General features: G+C 35.1%; 1 protein-coding gene across 13 annotated transcripts in view; it reads right to left on the bottom strand.

The window, feature by feature from the left end:
- RIMS2 (regulating synaptic membrane exocytosis 2) overlaps window positions 1–20729 on the bottom strand; it is a 304062-nt gene that overhangs the window by 142840 nt on the left and 140493 nt on the right. For 5 of the 13 annotated variants that reach the window (XM_014550250.1, XM_014550253.1, XM_014550251.1 and 2 more), the window contains 3 exons: window positions 18816–18881; window positions 6254–6433; window positions 5259–5368 (listed from right to left, as the gene is read on the bottom strand). In XM_014550250.1, the coding sequence (XP_014405736.1) occupies window positions 5259–5368; window positions 6254–6433; window positions 18816–18881 (356 nt within the window). Of the gene's footprint in view, window positions 1–2470; window positions 2504–2877; window positions 2930–4424; window positions 4458–5258; window positions 5369–6253; window positions 6434–18815; window positions 18882–20729 lie in introns of those variants that run through there. The other 8 variants (XM_005879299.2, XM_014550249.1, XM_014550254.1 and 5 more) reach the window with 4 other exon arrangements.

Below are 20729 nucleotides of genomic sequence, written 5' to 3'. Positions count from 1 at the left end.
ATATATATATGTATGTGTATATATATATATGGTTTTAAATTAATTTCATTAATAGACTGAAATACAACAACCAAAATAAAAAAGAATTAAATTAAGACTTGCTCGCCGTAACCAGTTTGGCTCAGTGGATAGAGCGTCGGCCTGCGGACTGAAGGGTCCCAGGTTCGATTCCGGTCAAGGGCATGTACCTTGGTTGCGGGCACATCTCCAGTAGGGAGTGTGCAGGAGGCAGCTGATCGATGTTTCTAACTCTCTATCTCTCTCCCTTCCTTTCTGTAAAAAATCAATAAAATATATTAAAAACATAAAAATAAAAAAAAATAAAAAAAGACTTGCTAATTCTTTAGGTGCTGAACAGGATTACAAAATAAAAATGTCATTACTTTTATTCCAAAAGAATGCAATTAGATGATAACTTATAACTTTTTAGAGAGAATCCAAACATAATTTGATTTAGACTATCAGTTGATACTCTATTTTCAGTTATGTCCCTTTTACTTCAGTTAGGAGTTGAAGATCTAAAGAGATATATATCTCCTTTAAAGCTAATGAAAATCACACAATCATGTATCTACTGGTCTTTATATCAACATTTATAAAAACACTGTTAAAACCATTCATACTTTTAAGCAAAATAAACCAAACAAAAACCCGTTTATTTGAAACTGGAAAGAATAAAGGAGGTTTTGGCTCTCCTCTCTTATTTATAAAAATGGAAAAGCCACAATCAAGGACATTAAAGGAAAACTTTGGTTTTAAAAAAATGATATAGGGCAGAAAACAGATAATAAATAGAATGTTTGCTGAGAAGCCCATTAGAAATTTCCTCTGCCCTGACCAGGTAGCTCAGTTGGTTAGGGCATCATTCCAGTACGCCAAGGGTGTGGGTTCGATCCCGAGTCAGGGCACATATAAGAATCAACCAATGAACGCATGGAAGTGGAACAGCAAAGCACTCTTCCCTGTTTATTTCCTTCCTTCCTTCCTTTCTTCCTTCCCTCCTTCCCTCCCTTTTCCCTTCCTTTCTTTCCTTTTTTTCTTCTCTCTCTAAAATCAATCAATAAATTAAAAAAAATTTTTTTAAACTTCATCAATCCTGATTTGCAGTATCAGCTCCATGTCAGTTTTCTGGTATACTGTATTTATTATTAAAAAGAATGTAGCTATTCATATTTTAATATTTGATTGCTATAAAATATATTAAATTTACAAAAAATGTCACATGAACTATGTTTCTGGCTTCATATGTCATCAAATAGCATCAAAATTCTATCTTGGAATGACAAAAATTCTATACATATTATAGAACTTTCCTTATGGAAAGTACTTTTAAAACGATATACCCCATTCTTACGCAAATAATTGAGTAGTATAGAAATGCTGCTGAAATCTTTTATCAGTCTGCATAACAGACCATTAGTCACAAAAGCAGTGAGTTGTTAAAAATTATGGCACAAAGCAAACACAAATAACCACAAAATGAAAGTTGATAAGTCATCCAACTACAAGAACAAGTCATATATGGCAATGAAAGTATTGCTGCCCAAAGGCAATGCAGTTGAGAATTCGTTACAAGTAGGTTATGGAATCTGAATCTGAATCTAAGTATGTAGAGAATAACAAGATTATTGTAGTGGTGCGTTATACACTGTTTGAAGTAGTTGTTCAGTAAGTTGTTCAGTTTTTATATAAACATTTCATGCATTCATTCAACAAATATTGACTGAGGGACTACAATGTGCCAGGCATTACTCTATGTGCTGGAGATGATTCAGTAAATAAAACCATTAATTCTTTAAAGTTACAAAGTCATTTTCAGAATTGTCTAATTAGCAGAGAAATGTTTTATTGTCCTAGTAAATGCATGACACGTCATATATCATGACTCAGTATATTCTCTTGAGTCATAATGTACTGTGACAATAAACCTGCAGATATTTAACTTGGCTATACTGTAAGCAGTCTTGCTACAACATGAAAAATGATGGAAGAAATGCAAACCACAAACATTATCTAATTCAACAAAGTCCTCTTCTAGAAAGCCAAACTTAATAATTAAAGATCACCATCAATACAGAATGAAATGAGGATGAGAACTACAACTAGACTAGGTGTACATCCTCAATGACATAAACACAGACTGCAATTGATACCTTTGGTTGAAGTCTTGCACACAACAGAATTCTGCTTAAAAGGCAAATTAAATTTTTTAAAAAGAGGAAATTTTATCTTGCCATTTAAAAGAAGTTAAACTCTTTGCAGTCTTCCTTGACTGGATCAAAAAATTTAACTCCTGGTCATCATTTCTAAGTAAAATGCCAAATACTTTACCAGAAATCACATAACAAAATAATTTTACATAAAGGTCTATACAACGGAAGGACATCAATTGCAGTTGGGTTTATTTTTTGCTTACAAAGCCCCCCAAAAAGGCTGTCAGCACAAAACAAACCCTCCTTTATGTACAGACCTTCACAAGGTTCTATCTCCTTGACTCCATTGTCTAGGAAAAACAAAATAAAAACAAAACAAAGAAGGGAACCAAAGCACAGGGGTTAAAAACAACAGAAATTTCCAAAGGTACAGAATGTATCATCAATTAAAGAAAAGTAAAATGGTGACTTAATTTTTTTTTGTACAGCGCATCCAGTTACCATATAAAGGGACCATTTAAAAAATAACAATAAAAATTATTATATTCTATCTTCCCATGCTTTTAGAGGTCCTTTAACCAAGAATTTATAGATTGGGGAGGAGGGGTATGTTTACCTGTGTGTGAGCAAATAATGCTTCTTAGGCAAAAATTTGAAAGTATTAAAAAATACGTATTAAAAATATCAGTACAACATGCATCTTTCTTTGCATATTCATGATTACCTTTTTCTGGTACTCCAGTTTTGAGAAGGATCACCATTGTTGTGCATCAGCTAACCAGTCCTTTGCAGTATGTGAAAATTGATTTGGCTAGTTACTAATAAACTTTATGTAACTATCAACAATTACATAAACTTAGCTGTAGCAAAGATATATCATCTAACTGCTTGTTAAACAAGAGCATTACATTTACTTCTTAAAATGCATTAATTCAAATTTGTAAAATGTGCCAGAGCAATAATAGTAGGTTATTTTATCTGCAAATAGTACACATTTTAAATGAAAAATATATATGTAATTACTAGCAAATGCAGCTAAGGCATTCAATTAACCAAAGAAGAAAACAAGGAAGGTATGGAATGACAAAAATTCTATACATATTATAGAACTTTCCTTATGGAAAGTACTTTTAAAACGATATACCCCATTCTTACGCAAATAATTGAGTAGTATAGAAATGCTGCTGAAATCTTTTATCAGTCTGCATAACAGACCATTAGTCACAAAAGCAGTGAGTTGTTAAAAATTATGGCACAAAGCAAACACAAATAACCACAAAATGAAAGTTGATAAGTCATCCAACTACAAGAACAAGTCATATATGGCAATGAAAGTATTGCTGCCCAAAGGCAATGCAGTTGAGAATTTGTTACAAGTAGGTTATGGAATCTGAATCTGAATCTAAGTATGTAGAGAATAACAAGATTATTGTAGTGGTGCGTTATACACTGTTTGAAGTAGTTGTTCAGTAAGTTGTTCAGTTTTTATATAAACATTTCATGCATTCATTCAACAAATATTGACTGAGGGACTACAATGTGCCAGGCATTACTCTATGTGCTGGAGATGATTCAGTAAATAAAACCATTAATTCTTTAAAGTTACAAAGTCATTTTCAGAATTGTCTAATTAGCAGAGAAATGTTTTATTGTCCTAGTAAATGCATGACACGTCATATATCATGACTCAGTATATTCTCTTGAGTCATAATGTACTGTGACAATAAACCTGCAGATATTTAACTTGGCTATACTGTAAGCAGTCTTGCTACAACATGAAAAATGATGGAAGAAATGCAAACCACAAACATTATCTAATTCAACAAAGTCCTCTTCTAGAAAGCCAAACTTAATAATTAAAGATCACCATCAATACAGAATGAAATGAGGATGAGAACTACAACTAGACTAGGTGTACATCCTCAATGACATAAACACAGACTGCAATTGATACCTTTGGTTGAAGTCTTGCACACAACAGAATTCTGCTTAAAAGGCAAATTAAATTTTTTAAAAAGAGGAAATTTTATCTTGCCATTTAAAAGAAGTTAAACTCTTTGCAGTCTTCCTTGACTGGATCAAAAAATTTAACTCCTGGTCATCATTTCTAAGTAAAATGCCAAATACTTTACCAGAAATCACATAACAAAATAATTTTACATAAAGGTCTATACAACGGAAGGACATCAATTGCAGTTGGGTTTATTTTTTGCTTACAAAGCCCCCCAAAAAGGCTGTCAGCACAAAACAAACCCTCCTTTATGTACAGACCTTCACAAGGTTCTATCTCCTTGACTCCATTGTCTAGGAAAAACAAAATAAAAACAAAACAAAGAAGGGAACCAAAGCACAGGGGTTAAAAACAACAGAAATTTCCAAAGGTACAGAATGTATCATCAATTAAAGAAAAGTAAAATGGTGACTTAATTTTTTTTTGTACAGCGCATCCAGTTACCATATAAAGGGACCATTTAAAAAATAACAATAAAAATTATTATATTCTATCTTCCCATGCTTTTAGAGGTCCTTTAACCAAGAATTTATAGATTGGGGAGGAGGGGTATGTTTACCTGTGTGTGAGCAAATAATGCTTCTTAGGCAAAAATTTGAAAGTATTAAAAAATACGTATTAAAAATATCAGTACAACATGCATCTTTCTTTGCATATTCATGATTACCTTTTTCTGGTACTCCAGTTTTGAGAAGGATCACCATTGTTGTGCATCAGCTAACCAGTCCTTTGCAGTATGTGAAAATTGATTTGGCTAGTTACTAATAAACTTTATGTAACTATCAACAATTACATAAACTTAGCTGTAGCAAAGATATATCATCTAACTGCTTGTTAAACAAGAGCATTACATTTACTTCTTAAAATGCATTAATTCAAATTTGTAAAATGTGCCAGAGCAATAATAGTAGGTTATTTTATCTGCAAATAGTACACATTTTAAATGAAAAATATATATGTAATTACTAGCAAATGCAGCTAAGGCATTCAATTAACCAAAGAAGAAAACTAAGGAAGGTAGAACAAAAAAAATCTTGATTCACCTTAGCTTCCATGTGCATTTCCTATATGACACAATTAGAAATAAAACTTACTTCTCTCCAGGGTTCCCTTTGGTGGAAGTTGTGGAAGTTGCCGGCCCCTTCGTCCTGCCACTGGAGTGCTTGATGGGCTTGTTTGGACAGACCCAGTACGAGGATGAGACCTACGAAATACACATTAATATTCACTTTCAATATAATGAGTCAAATACTTTTCATACATTTGCTTCACATGATAGCTGTATAAATGCAATTTTAAAAGAGGTTTAGCTGCTGATTAAAAGGTTAGGAAAGTAAGACACAATATGGAAATTGGAATGATTATCTAAACAGCCAAAGATGTTTAAACTTTTGTGTTATATGCGTACATACACAGATACATGCACGGAGAATCCTACAGTAAAAGCCATGGGATTATTCATGTAAATTCATACAAAAGTAAGAGGAGAATTCTGCAGCTCAGAATAATAAAAGGTAATGTCTTACATTTCTTTCTACCAGATTTCAAACTCTTCACTCTAACCTCTCTCCCTTGATCCAAAGAGCTTTTTACTCAGGCTTCTAATAGATAACACTTCATTAGAAAATATCTGATGAAACTACAAATAAAACCCTGCACAACTCAACATTCAGCTAAAGAAGGTAATGGGTAATACATGATATTAGTATTGATAGAAAGAAACTAAAAAATCTAGTTTTGTCACTATGATGACTATTCCAACAGTGATGTCTAATGAAGACAAACAATTTCTCATTGTGTAGGAGGACATGGTAGTCATGAGGTGCGTCATGTGGGGATTTACCCAGGACTACTGATAAATGAGATATCACAAAACAAATGCAGTCAGGACAGTTCAACGTTTTACAATGGTAGCCACACACTATTATATCCACTGAATATAAATAGTGTGCTTACACTGAAAAGGTTAGTATTGATTGCTATTAGTGATCAGCCAAGGATGATAGAAGAGACCAGTTAGCGGCTGGGAAAATAAAATGGTGTGCTGGTGGGGCAAAGGGGAAGTTAGTCTGATGGATTGATCTTTCACCTCGATAAGGCAGGTGAGGGAGGGGCAGATCTTCCGGTCATTAATGAAGGCATCGACCTCATGAGGTTTGTGTCGGGACGCTCAGTGGATCTGGAGCGGGCGGTGGTCCGCTCTAGGACGGGCCGCTGTTCTGTTGATCTGGATCTGTGATAGGGCTGTCTATCTGCTGCTTCACAATCCCTGAAACGTTAGTCAAAAAGCAGCTCAGTCGATCTTTAGTGTCTTTCTGCTATTTGGTTACGATGCATCAAATTGATTTTGAAAAAAAAAAAAAGTAATTGTTTAAAATCACTGCGTATGTAAGAAAAAAAATTCTCTTCCCCAACATACTCTGAGCCAATTCTCACTAAATTTTTAAGATTTCCGAAGGAACCCAAATCTGCCTTAAATAGCAATTCCCAGTGAAGATAAACAGGAGTTGGTCAGTTATGTTCAAAGACAAACAAAACTGCCTGCTTTGCGAAGCGAATTCCCTTTGGAATATGTGAAATATGGAAAGTATTCTACTTTAAAAGAATTCAATAAATTTTTCTAACATTTTCAAAAGAGTGGGGGGAAACCATATAAGCACTATTCTCAGTAAACCCCTAAGCCTGTTTATCACACCAAATAAGATATGAAAAGATTTTCAACACAATCATAGTGTACTGATACACCTGAACATTCAAATAGAAGGATCCAGATGTTCTAAGAAAACAGAGCTCCTTTGCAGTCTGTGCCATATTTAACCATGGTCTACAAGAAAAACCACTGGATAGAAAACTGGTGAATCAGCCAATCTCTGACATCTATCTCAGTGCAATTCAGTGATGCCAACCAATACAATTCAGAATGGGTATGAACTGACTGAAATAATAATGGTTCTGAAACAATGTGATCACTTTGACCACAAATAAATCAACATCAAGTCCTGATCCTTGCTGAGAGGAATCTACCATTGTTGATTTCTTTTTTTAGCCCTGGAGTCTATCATAATGCTTTTATATCTAACATGTGGCCAATGAATGTTTTCTAATGCAAATCCCATTTTCAGTGAGCCAACCCTAAAAATACTAACTTTGACTCTAGAACTCTAAATAATACATAATCTAAAATACACTGCAAATCAAACTATTACCTCCTCATCTAGTTGTAACCACAGAAATGGTAATGCTTATATATCATAAACTAGAGGCCCAATGCACGAAGACTCGTGCAAGAATGGGCGTTCCTTCCCCTGGCTGCCAGCACCGCCTTCACTCGGGCCCGGAGCTGCCTTCCCGCCTTCCCATGCTACTCAGAGGCCCTGAGAGGCTGGGGCGGTGCAGAATGCCAGCGTCATTGCCATGGCGACGACGCAAGTGTCCTGTCCCCCGACCACTGAGCACCTGCGTACGCAAATTAACCCACCATCTTTGTTGGGTTAATTTGCATACTCACTCTTGATTGGCTGGTGGGCAGCACAAAGGTACAATTTGCATCTTTCTCTTTTATTAGTGTAGATGGAAAAGCAAGAATTAGTCTCCCTCATGACCAATGTATCAAGGATGTCCACTTTACCTATAAATTCTCTCAGTCTTCTTTTTTGTAAAGAAATGCAAACAATTTAAAATTAAATAAGAAAGAACACAATTTCCCATACGTAATTAATTATATGGCATACAATTTCAGATCAATAGATTAAATAACATTGTAGGAAGTGAATACTGGGTTTATTCTACAATGTATCTTATCATTATCTGACACTTTTATTCAAGGGTAATATATAAGTCAAATAGTTTTTAAATATTTTGAAGTCCATGTACCATAATATGATTTTTATTTCCTACATATTTTTATATGTGTATCCAGAAAATGCCAAAAAGCTGAGATTAAAAACATATACAATATTCAATTACTTGTCAAAAAGAGGGAAAAAGGCAACATGGTAGTTTAAAAACTCATAATTCTATTTTTATTCTTAAAAATAACTATTTTAGAGAAAACACTTCTTTTAGAAATAAATATGCTCAATAATTTGTTAGATTATTGGTGTACATACCTATGAATATATTTATCACAATAGATAACCAGAATCAAAGGGATATACATTCTTAGATTCCTTAAAAACCTATTTTTAGACAGTATCAATATTTATATTATTTTCACATTTCCTAAGTTAATAATTGAACTATCTCATTATAAAACATATAGTAACAAAACTTAGTGGAATATCTATGACTACCCAAACAGAAATTCAGGCTATTTAATTTATTCATACAAAATTTGATTTATTCTGATTCTATCAAGCAATTTTTCCAAGTGAAAAGTGAAATGTTAAGATATATACACTTCACTTCTTTGACACTATATTTTTAATAACTGGAATATATCATTGTGAGTGAAATCCAGGGAATCATTTGAATTGTGTTGCTATGTTCTTTGTCCTTTAAATGGTTCTGCTATTTATAAAGCAAACGGGTCACTCCTTAGGAAATATCCCTTAAAAATATATCTGTTTAGTGAAAAAGTTGTTTGAAGACTATAATCAGTTTTAAATTTTACTTACATTGTCTCTTCATTTCATAAATAATATAAATTATATGATTTCCATTGTGTGAAATGGAAAATCTGTTAAAAAGTAAAACATGAAAAGAACCACAGATGTAGGCAGAGATTCCTGAAATGCTCCACCACAGTAAGTGGAATGGAAAGCTGCCATATTTTAAATTTTGATTACACAACAGAAGGTCAAGGTAACTTCTGCTCCCACGCTAGGTCTTATTAGATAAGAACTCAGTAATTGCTGAGAGCATCGAAAGCAGCCAAGCCTAAGTCTCATGAAACGCCCAGTCTCATAGCAGGTTTTTTAGGTGACTGAAATTTAAAGCTTGACAACCTACACTTAGTCAATTTTCATTTTAAGATAACATAAATAATTAATTCTGAATACAGAGTAGCAACTGAGATGTGGGAAATAATGGAAAACCATTTACAATGCATAAAACATTTTAGTGCCTATTTGGGTTTCTTAACTTTGGGTCTGTATTTCAATGTAAGTAATTTCCTTTGCAACCCTACTTGTGTGCTTTATTTTACTTTATGCATTTTATAGATTTTTATTTTTATTGATTTTAGAGAGGAAGGGAGAGGGAGAGAGAGACAGAAACATCAATGATGAGAGAGAATCATTGACTGACTCTCTCCTGCACGTCCCCTACTAGGGATCGAGCCTGCAACCTGGGCATGTGCCCTTGACCAGAATCGAACTGGGACCTTTCAGTCCACAGGCTGATGCTCTATCCATTGAGCCAAACCGGCTAGGGCTTACTTTATGCATTTTAAAACATTATTCAAAAAAGGTGGCCATAGGTTTTACAAGATTGCCAAAGGTTTAGAACCACATAAAAATTTAAATCTTTCTTAGGTAAATAATTTGTTGTCTTTCAGAAAGTGATTTAATATATGTTATGGTTCTATCCTTTAAATAAATTGGTTATATTTTCTAATATATGTTTTAAATAGTTCACTTTTTATACATGTCATTTACCTGGATAGATTGCTGCTCTGCCCTATGTAGTGGTTGCTATTCCAAAATGCAAGCATTTGGAGAGGACACAGTTGAATAGCCCTCTGTACACAGAGCTAACTCACATTGACTGACAGTATTGTAACAAGAGCCAGTAATTGTTACACCCAGCTTTGAAAGCATATACTAGCACACGATGCTATTGAGATGAGGATTTCTAAAGAAAAAATTATTTTATAATCATCCAGTGAAATTGCCATTTTCAGTCATTTTTCCTCTCAGTATAGTTGCTCTTAAAAGATTTTTTTTTTTAAAAATTCCAGGTATCTGCCACAGCTTCCTGCTTATTTCACCAGTTTTGCTACTTATTTATCCTATTTTAAATCAAGTACAAGGAATTTATGCAGTATAGTAGGAAGAATAGGCCACAGAACATTCTTTCCATAACCACTAATATCAACCATCACAATGATACAACTCCAAATCAACATAAGCTCAATGCAGAGTATCTCTCTCGATATGATAGAATATGAATACTACTCAAAAATTTAAAACAACCAGTACAATGCAAAGTTTCAAAGTAATAACTCAGATATGTCAGTGAAAATTGTCCTAAAATATAACTCAGACCCTTGCAGTCTATGCTTAAATCAGTCTTATTTCATGTTTATATTGTAAAGATGCCCTAGTAAACCTAACAGGATTTCTTAAAAAATAAACCTTGTAAAAAAGTAAAGCTGTTTGCCCTAGCTGGTTTGGCTCAGTGGATAGAGCGTCGGCCTGTGGACTAAAGGGTCCCAGGCTCGATTCCAGCCAAGGACACATGCCTGGTTTGTGGGCTCAATCCCCCCCACCCCCCGTAGGGGGCGGGCAGGAGGCAGCCAATCAATGATTCTCTCTCATCACTGATGTTTCTATCTCTCTATCCCTCTCCCTTCCTCTCTGAAATCAATAAAAATATATATATTTTTTAAAAGTAAAGCGTCGATTCCGGTCAAGGGCATGTACCTGGGTTGCGGGCACATCCCCAGTAGGAGATGTGCAGGAGGCAGCTGATCGGTGTTTCTCTCTCATCGATGTTTCTAGCTCTCTATCTCTCTCCCTTCCTCTCTGTAAAAAATCAATAAAATATATTTTTTTTTAAAAGTAAAGCTGTTTAGGAATTAGTTTTTATTTTTATAAAGAAATTATTTCTGCCAGAATTGGTTTGGCTCAGTGGATAGAGTATCAGCCTGCGGACTCAAGGGTCCCGGGTTCAATTCCGGTCAAGGGCATGTACCTTGGTTGCAGGCACATCCCCAGTGGGGGGCGTGCAGGAGGCAGCTGATTGATGTTTCTCTCTCATCGATGTTTCTAACTCTCTATCCCTCTCTCTTCCTCTCTGTAAAAAATCAAAAAAATATATTTTAAAAAGAAAAATTATTTCTTTCCAAAGCTGAAATATTTAAAAAATTATGTCTCTCTGGGGGCAAGGAGTATAATTTCAGGCTTGGTGTAAGACATGCCTCCCTATACCCACACTGTGTAACACAGGAAACTGATTCACACAACAGAAGCATTATACCTTTGATAAAATAGCTTAAATGTCTAGAGATTTTCTGAACATGAGCTGCATAGTATAAGAAATAAATACATAATAACATTTTTAAATGAAAATAAAATTTGTAAATGAGACATTTTAGGGTAATTAATGTAACATATATAGGTATAATGTAACAAATAATTGAAAGTAATCATATGGCTCAACTATATAATTTTCATGTTCATCATAATGTAAGAGGTAAAAGTTTAACTTTTAAAAAAAACTCTAGCTTATATTAGTTTAGCATTGCTTTCAAAGTTAAAGAAATTGCAAGACACAAAACACTCACCATGGAAATCATGGTAAATAAGTACTGTGTACAAATACGAACATTTTATTATTTTGGTGGAAGATAGATTAATTTATCCTTGGGAATGACAGCATTTCTCCATAGGGCATTTCCGTACAGTTAAACATAAATTATGTATTTTGTTAAAAGTAATTAAGCTTATTAAAAATAACAGCAATGTCTAGAGTCAGCCACGTTAATAACAATCTAAAATGGGAAAATGTCAATAAAACATATGATGAGAGACAGCAAGACAGCTTTAATTTAGAAAAACGTTTTACTATTACCCATAAGCATGAATTATCATCAAAAAGAGAAGTGTCTCATGTCTAGAGAAGTATACTGGAAACAGCAAGAAGAAAAGGTTAAAAAAAAAAGAAAAGGTTAAATATCCTAATTTCCTCAAGAATAATAGGATCATATAAATAATGTATTATTTATATGCACACAGAGAAACATATAAGATGTAAATACCTTGAGAATATTTTGAGTATCTTATTAAGTATTTATAACTTTTGTTAATTTTTACTTCAAAAAAAAAAAACAATACCCCACCAGAAACAAAACCATGAATAAGCAGGATTATTTACTTAGCAATAATTAAAATGCAGCAAATTAATACATCTTTAAAATATATATTTTCAAAATCCTGAGAGAAAATATAATTACCAACTTCTATCTATAAGATTTTTATTTTACTAAATAAATTGTTTCCATTTTCAATGGATGGTAAAGTTTAATAACTTTTGTCAATTGTAAGAAATTCAAGATATTCTACCAAGGATTTGGCCCTGTTTTCCCTTCCTAGATCCTTAAAAATTCCATAAAATACCAAACATTTTAAAGATGTAGATCAAAGGACTGAATTATACATTGTTTTTCTTTATACGAATAAATGTGATGAGGCATGGTCCTCACATTAGAATATCTGAGTGTTATGTTCAACAGTTTCACTGATCAACTTTTTTTAAAATATATTTTATTGATTTTTTTACAGAGAGGAAGGGAGAGGGATAGAGAGTCAGAAACATCTATCAGCTGCCTCCTGCACACTCCCTACTGGGGATGTGCCCGCAACCAAAGTACATGCCCTTGACCGGAATTGAACCTGGGACCCTTGAGTCCGCAGGCTGATGCTCTATCCACTAAGCCAAACCAGTTAGGGCTCACTGATCAACTTTGAACAATTCTTTAGCCTTCTATTTGCTTTGCTAGCTTTATATTGATAGTGGAATGGGTACAGTGCAAATTCCTCATACAGTACTGCCTGCTGCCCTTAGCTGTCACTTCATAATATCAGACCAAATCACACACATAGTATACAAAGGTAGCTATCTGAGGGTCATATAACACATACACACACACACACACACACACACACACACACACACACACACACACACTTTCAGGCATAAATACTATCTGCGTTAGTCACTACTGATTATATGATACCTAACAGTCAACAAAAAATTACTAGAATCACCAGAAATCAAGAAAAATAAGGCACACTGTCAAGAGGCAAAGCAATCAACAGAGTCAGGCTCAGAGATGACACATGTTGTAATAACAGATAGGGGATTTAAAATAACCATGATTGATGTTAAAGATATAGAGGAAAGATGGATAACACACACACACACACACACACACACACCTGCAGAAATTTCAGCAGAGACACAAAACCATAAGAGAGTCAAATAGGAGGCCTGTTGTGAAGACAAGGTGCTGCAAGGTCCTTGCAGCGTGGGCAGTGGGTGGGCTGGAGGCAACTGAAGAGCAGCACTTGGAGGACACGATGAAGATCCATCCACTATTGGAGCTCTGTGTCCTGTGCAGAGATTCACAAGGACTCAATCTGGGCTGCAGTGGGATCCTGGGGTGATATCTGTTAGAGCCCAGCAGGCAGCTAAGCTAACCTCTGACCCCACTAATATGCCTGTGGTGTGTCTAGAATGAGATAATGAAAATATTATCATCCAGAAACGCAAAGACATCGTGGTAGCAGGGCACAAAATGGCCTCTTGAGGTCTCCTATCAGTTCTCACCAGCCTCACATAGGGATTTGATGCTACCTACGCTCATTATCTAAAAGAGCTGTTAAAGTTGGAGCAGTTTAGGCCAATCATTTAATATGCGTTGGGCACTTTTTCATTAATTTTAGATAAGTCCACAGTGTCAAAAAGTAGCTTATCAAAATATTAGTGAGAAACGTTATGTTCTGAGGCAGCAGACCTAGATCACTTTGTATGTTGAATTTTTTGTCTTCAATATAAATCTGATTGGAAGAAAAAAATGTCAAATGGAAATGCTAGGAACGGCAGAAAATAGAATACGGCAATACGTTAGTTTGAAAATTAGCTTGGAGTCATTTTATGGAGATCTAAAATGCCCAGTTAATAAGTTTAAACATTTCATTTAATTAAATGAAAATTAAATCCATTTAATTTTCTATTAGAGTGACCAAAAGCTTCTGAACAAAAGTAAATTTTAAGTAATTAATTATGAAGAAGAATTCAGCCATAGCATATAGAATGAGTTATAGTAGGAAAAGGCTGACATTTAGTAAGAGGGAAAGGAATGGATGATAACTATAAATCACAATGTACAAAATATACAATGTACAGTATTCGAACATACACGTTATAAAGAATTATAGAAACAAAATGTCAGGGTCAGACAGAATCTCAGAAGTCATGTAAACCAATATTTCATTGTAAAAATAAGCCAACTATGGCTCACAGAAACTTGGACAAAGTTACACAATTGGATGTTTTCTGAGCTAGAACTTGAATTGAGCTTTCTTAATTCTAAAGCCTGTAAACTTGTTTGGTAGCAAAAATGTGTGTTGTTTTTTTTTCCTCTTAACCCTTTGTATGCCATAAGTGTCTATAGACGCAAGCAAATTGCTTTTTTAAATTAAATTCAAAATATCGTGGCGCGTGGGGATGGTTTCCGTTTTGGACGTGTGAAAGTTAACTGTCAATGAATCCTGACAAATTACCCTATGAATTAAATGTAGAAATGAATAAGCCAAAGAAAAAACCTGAAATTCCCAGCCTCCAAAAGAAAATGATCTATTACCAGAAATAGAAGAATTCTTGAGAGGGAATAATAGTAACTCGAACGTCAATTTTAGAGCGAAAGTAATTTGCTAAGTAATTGTACAGTATTAATATTTCACTATTTGTTGACTAAGTAGTTATTTCAATACTATTTATAATACCCAGGCACTCTACTAGGTATTAGAAGTTTTGGTCAAAGCTATAGCAATGATAGGATATAGGACAACATATGGTCACAAAGTTGAGGACATGAGAAGTAGAGAAGGAGATAAGAACAGTCAAGGGGTAGAATGAGAATCAGAATAGTATTTCATGAGAGAAACAAAAGAAAAAGAAGAAGGAATTAGCCCTGTTGGTATGGTTAGTTGGTTGGAGTATCACCCTGTACACTAAAAGGTCATGGGTTTGATTCCCAGTCAGGACACATATCCAGGTTATGGGCTTGATCCCTGGTGGGGGTGCATGCAGGAGGCGGCTGATCAATACTTATCTCTCTGCCCTGACCGGTTTGGCTCAGTGGATAGAGCATCGGCCTGCGGACTGAAAGGTCCCAGGTTCGATTCCGGTCAGGGCATGTACCTGGGTTGCGGGCGCATCCCCAGTAGGGGGTGTGCAGGAGGCAGCTGATCGATGTTTCTTTCTCATCAATGTTTCTAACTCTCTATCCCTCTCCCTTCCTCTCTGTAAAAAAAAAGTCAATAAAATATATTTTTAAAAAAATACTTATCTCTCATATTGAAGTTTCTCTCCCTCTAGAAGACACAAAATGAAAGAGAGAGGGAGAGGGACAGGGAGGAGGAGGAGGAGGAGGAGGAGGAAATCTAATTCTAAATTTTTATATGTAGCCTAAACTTCTTTAAAGCTTTCAAGATATTTATTTCACTCCTTTGATTCCTCTTTTAAAACCTCCAACTCCACCTTTGTTAAGGTAGCACATGCACCCAGTTACCCAAGCTATGAGCCTGGGAGTGTTTCTTGACTCTCTGCTCCCCCTCAACACCCAAATCCTTTTATTTACCAAGTATTATAGATTTTAGTTGATTAAATCTCTTGTCTCTCTGTATCTCCATTGACTATCTTACCTAGTTCAGGCCCTCAAAGAGTTTCTGTTGTCCTAGACCCGTGGTCGGCAAACTGCGGCTCATGAGCCACATGCGGCTCTTTGGCCCCTTGAGTATGGCTCTTTCACAAAATACCAACTTCTGCGCATGGGCCACGAAGTTTCAATCGCACTGTATGTGCGCGCCCGCACGTGGTATTTTGTGGAAGAGCCACACTCAAGGGGCCAAAGAGCCGCATGTGGCTCGCGAGCCGCAGTGTGCCGAGCCGCAGTTTGCTGACCACTGTCCTAGACCATGGCCAATATCCCAATACATACTTTTCTTTTCTATAACCTTTACTTTCAAATCAACCATCCACAGTCTCTAGAGTATTATTCCACAGTGAATATATTATAGCCATCTCCTAATTAAAACTCCTCAAAGAACCCGTATATGTAAGCAAGTAAAGAAAGTGGAGACTAATAGGGAAAGCTTAAGGGTCAAGAGGGAAGAGTTCCTCTATTAACATAAAAGAACTGATGAGGTAGAAGTAACTCAACGAAAGAATGAAAAATAACCATGTGGAGTTCTGGTCCAAGAGTGGAGTATTTGAATTAAGATTTCAAAGGCAGAACAATTTGAAGTGATCATAAGACTCAGAGTATGGTCATGGTAGTGACTGACTGAAGTAGAATTGGAGGTAAAGTCCACTCCCTCGTATTTGAAACAGTCAAAGAAGTAAGTGGTTGCTGAATAGATCATTCAGATGAATTCTAACATCAAAGTGATGAAGAAGACTAAAGCCAGGCGCTAAAAAATTCAGTAATTAAAATAGCATAACCAAGAGATCAACAGATGATACTAACATGGAAGGGCAATGGGTGGTTGTGCTAAGTTGCATTACATATAAAGGTACAGAAGTTTAAAACAAGAAGCATAGACTGTTATGGTAATATATGTAGGAGAATGGGGAGATGATTAGATAAGTTTTCATATCTTTAGTAATACCAGAATCTTAGTGCACTAAGATGGGGTCAGAGGAATTGAGTAACTCGGAAAGTCAGCAGAGTGAAAACAAATGATCCAAGTCCCTTTTTTTAAAAAAAGCAAAGTAAAGGAATGTAAAATGAAAAATTCAATATCGCTTTTCTTACTTCTGTGGAAGAGGCACACAAATGTAACAGGCAAGGAGTCAGAAGATGCAAGGTGTATAAGCATATACTCTGGTTCTCAGTTTGGGTAGTAGATTTGTGGTTGTTCATTTCATTATGTTTTGAAATGTGCACACATTCTTTTCTAGGTATCAGACTTATAATGATAAAAGGTAATACTTTCAAAAGCAACGAAAGAACTTCAATCTTACAAAATCTACCCAATCTGTCTTATGCATAGACTCACAAATTTGAATAATTTAAATGACAGCAAACCTTACAGTAAGCTATTTGAAAACTTGTTTTTTAAAACTAATTTTCCTATCTGTGTTTAATTTAATGCAAATATTAATGATATTGTGTTTCCTGACACAAACCAAATCATGGCACACAAAAAACAATTCAGAAATGCATCCTTCAAAATAGGCCAGCTAGGTTGAGAATTGTTAACTATTGTGAAATTAATAACCAACCAAGAAATGATCAAGAACTGATTCTATCCATGTTGATTTATTGAACGAATAAGTAATATGAGGCAGACAATCTATGTATTGATAATTAAAATTAGGAAAATATAGAATGTAAAAAATATGGTGCATGGTTTTAACTTACAGTGAAATGAAGATACCAGAGTAAGTGGAATAAGCCTATAATCAGTAATGTCTCATTCATGTCACCTACCTTAAGAAAGGTCTTGGTTAATTATGAGGACAGTTATGTAACCACGTTTCCATATATTTTTAAGATAAATGTATAACCATTGCAACCAAAAAATAGTCTAAATGTTACATACAGCAATATTAAAAATAAAAGATATAACAACAAATTAAGAATTATTTAGTATTAAAGCAAAATAAAAGAAAAGGAACTGAGAAAATGCTAAGAAAATGAAATATAGTAATAATCCCTATAATAAACTGAAAGGCATTCAATTTTAATTACATTTACTGAAAGACATCACAAAACTTGAACTATTAGGAATATATTATTAATGGTATCTTTTATGTTTCCTTCCACATTTATCTACATCATTTCAATCCTTAGAAATTTACTCATTATTTTTCAATAATTTTTATTAACTCTTAATTATCTAAATTATTATTAACTATTTTATTAACTCTTGATTAACTAAATTAATGGGATAAAAGTGGTCACATATAACTCAAATCACTTTGAAATGATAGAACACAGCATCTAATTCCTTATCTACACTAGCTGAACCCACCATATTATCATTGCCGTTCTCTTCTCTGCCTATAGGACCTCAAAATGTTGTCCTTGAACTGACTCAAATCCCTAAAGCTACATATAGGCCTTCTTTCCCTTCTTTTCCTACTTAATCCTCCCTTCTGTTAAATGCCATGTAATTGATATTTCCCTCCAATATAAGGAGAATGGTGGTAGATGAGAAATGAACAAAGATTTCCCCACTGACCCAGTATTCTCCATAGATCTAAAATAATCTACAAGATGACCAAGGAGCAGATTACAGCCACCTTTGACAAGGTAACCATAAACCAATCAGTTCATCCTCAGCACTTCAGGACTGACTCCTCCACTGTTGGAAGCAGGTTGTTGAGATATGTACAAATCAACCAGTGCTGTCTAAATACCTAATTATGAACTCTGTTGAGGAAGGTGAGCAGCCAAATGTAATTAAACTGTATTCGATCCTTCTAGGAAATCAAGAATTAATTGTAGTTCTTGGAAAACTAAAATTTTAGAATCATCAAAGATATGATCCTAACTCATTAAAAGGAAGCAGCATTTTTGACAGGTTACTACAAAGAGTTTATATCACTCTATTTTCTAGTATTTTATAAGGATGGTGTACCCATATTTCATTATAACCATACGTATATATAAAACAGAAGTAGAAATGAATTATATCATATGAATAGACAGGCACATGCAATTCTATGAACAGACTCAATTGTAAGAAAAAGTATACCTGCCATCCCTGTGATGACGTTCAAGGGTCTGACTGTATCTGGAGCGAGGTAGAGTAAGAAAGTGACTGCAAGCGTGGCAGAAACAAGAACATAAATGAGACTCGGGAAAGAAATGAAAAGGTACAGTTTAATTTAAAAAGTGAGATTTAAAAAAAGGTAAGCAGATAGTAAGCAAAGCAAATGGAAATTGTTGCTGGAAAGCTTGCTCTTTCCACCCAATCTCCATGTGGTATGTCAGCGATAAAGGTTAAAATATTCTAAATATTCTAAAATAAAACACAACAAAAGATAACAAATTGAGATCTAAATAAATCATATTCCAAAATAAATTCTTGTCAGTTACTACTCAGACATCTTCAGCACAATCTGTAAAATGTTACACAATATAGATGCTTTCCAATTTTTTAGGAGGAAAGGTGAGGAGAGAAAAATGATAAAATAACCAGAAAGCTCAGAAGGAAATAATAAAAGAGGCAAATTTTAATACTTGCGCATACTCAGGAGATTTTGTAAGGCAATTATTTCTTCTTCAACCATTAATAACTTAAAAGGCTTTCTTTATAAATTCAATTTAGTAAAGAACAAACTGATTCAAATCATTTCTGATTAACTGTATTTATTAAATTTATTGGATACTATCCATTTTTCCATTCGTTATTTTTATTATGTTTATTGCATGCTATTGGCTCTGCTGTATTCCATGCCTCATGTCCACCAGTCATCAAAGCAGCACACGGACCTTTCAGCCCTCTGTGATTCTCTTCTTTGCACTAATTGAAAATTTTCCTATTTTCTCAAAACCTTTATTGCTATTTTCTTAAAACACTTAATTTTGGCAGATGATCACTGCCTTTCAGTAAAAAATAGAAACCAACCTTGAACTCTCTCAACTTCCATTCTTCTACCTCTAAATATAGAGCAAACATATATTTATATTTTCACTTGTCCTTTTCTTCTTCACCAAAGGAAGAAATTCCTCTACATGTAATTCTACTTCCCACATGACCTTGCTTCATTCACTATTGTCTACTAGAGGCTTGGTGCACGGATTCGTGCACGGGTGGGGTCCCTCAGCCTGGCCTGCACCCACTTGCCCACTCGCCCACTCGCAATCCAGGACCCTGAGGGATGTAGCAGTGCCGAAGTGGCAGGTGGCTGGGGAGGAGCCCCAGCTGGGGCCGGGCGCAGCTCCACTGCTGCTCATCCCGGCCCTGCTGCGCCTGCCACAACCCCTCAGTAGCGCTGCCTGCCGTGGAGGCAGGAGCAGCTCCCGTCACTGCAGCTGCGCTCGCCAGCAGTGAGCCTGGCTTCTCACTGAGTAGGTGCTCCCACTGTGGGAGTGCACTGACCACCAGGGGGCAGCTCCTGTGTTGAGCATCTGCCCCTGGTAGTCAGTGCACTTCATAGTGACCAGTCGACCAGTTGCTTAGGCTTTTATATATATAGATTACATTCCTCAAGTGCACTTAATCCTAAAAATAAAAGCTTAACTGAACTTGCCTTCCTTACAAGCCATTGCATCTCTGTGACTTTCCTTGACTTTTGCCTCCACAATTCTCTTGAAGTTATCCTGTGAATGTTATCTTTGAAATTCTAGAAAAATCCTTTAATCTTTTCTTAATCTTCATCATACTGCATGCATCGATGGTATTAGATAGACATTGGTTTTCAACCTCTACTTCTTGACACTCCTCTCTTTGTTTCTCAACACTAATTTTCTGGCTATAAAAATCATATCTATTTAACACTTAACTATGTGCCAAGTACTCCATTAAACTTTGTCTATTTTATCCCATTTAATTCTCATAAAAACTCTTTGAGGTGGGTTCTAGTATTCCCACCGACAGAGACACTGAGCTATGAGTGCTTGCCCATAGCCATATGGTAAGTAGCAGGACTGGGTTTCAAGCTCA

Source organism: Myotis brandtii, unplaced genomic scaffold (assembly GCF_000412655.1).
Source record: "Myotis brandtii unplaced genomic scaffold, ASM41265v1 scaffold59, whole genome shotgun sequence".
Lineage (NCBI taxonomy): Eukaryota > Metazoa > Chordata > Mammalia > Chiroptera > Vespertilionidae > Myotis > Myotis brandtii.
This window is presented reverse-complemented; position numbering and strand designations above follow the sequence as displayed.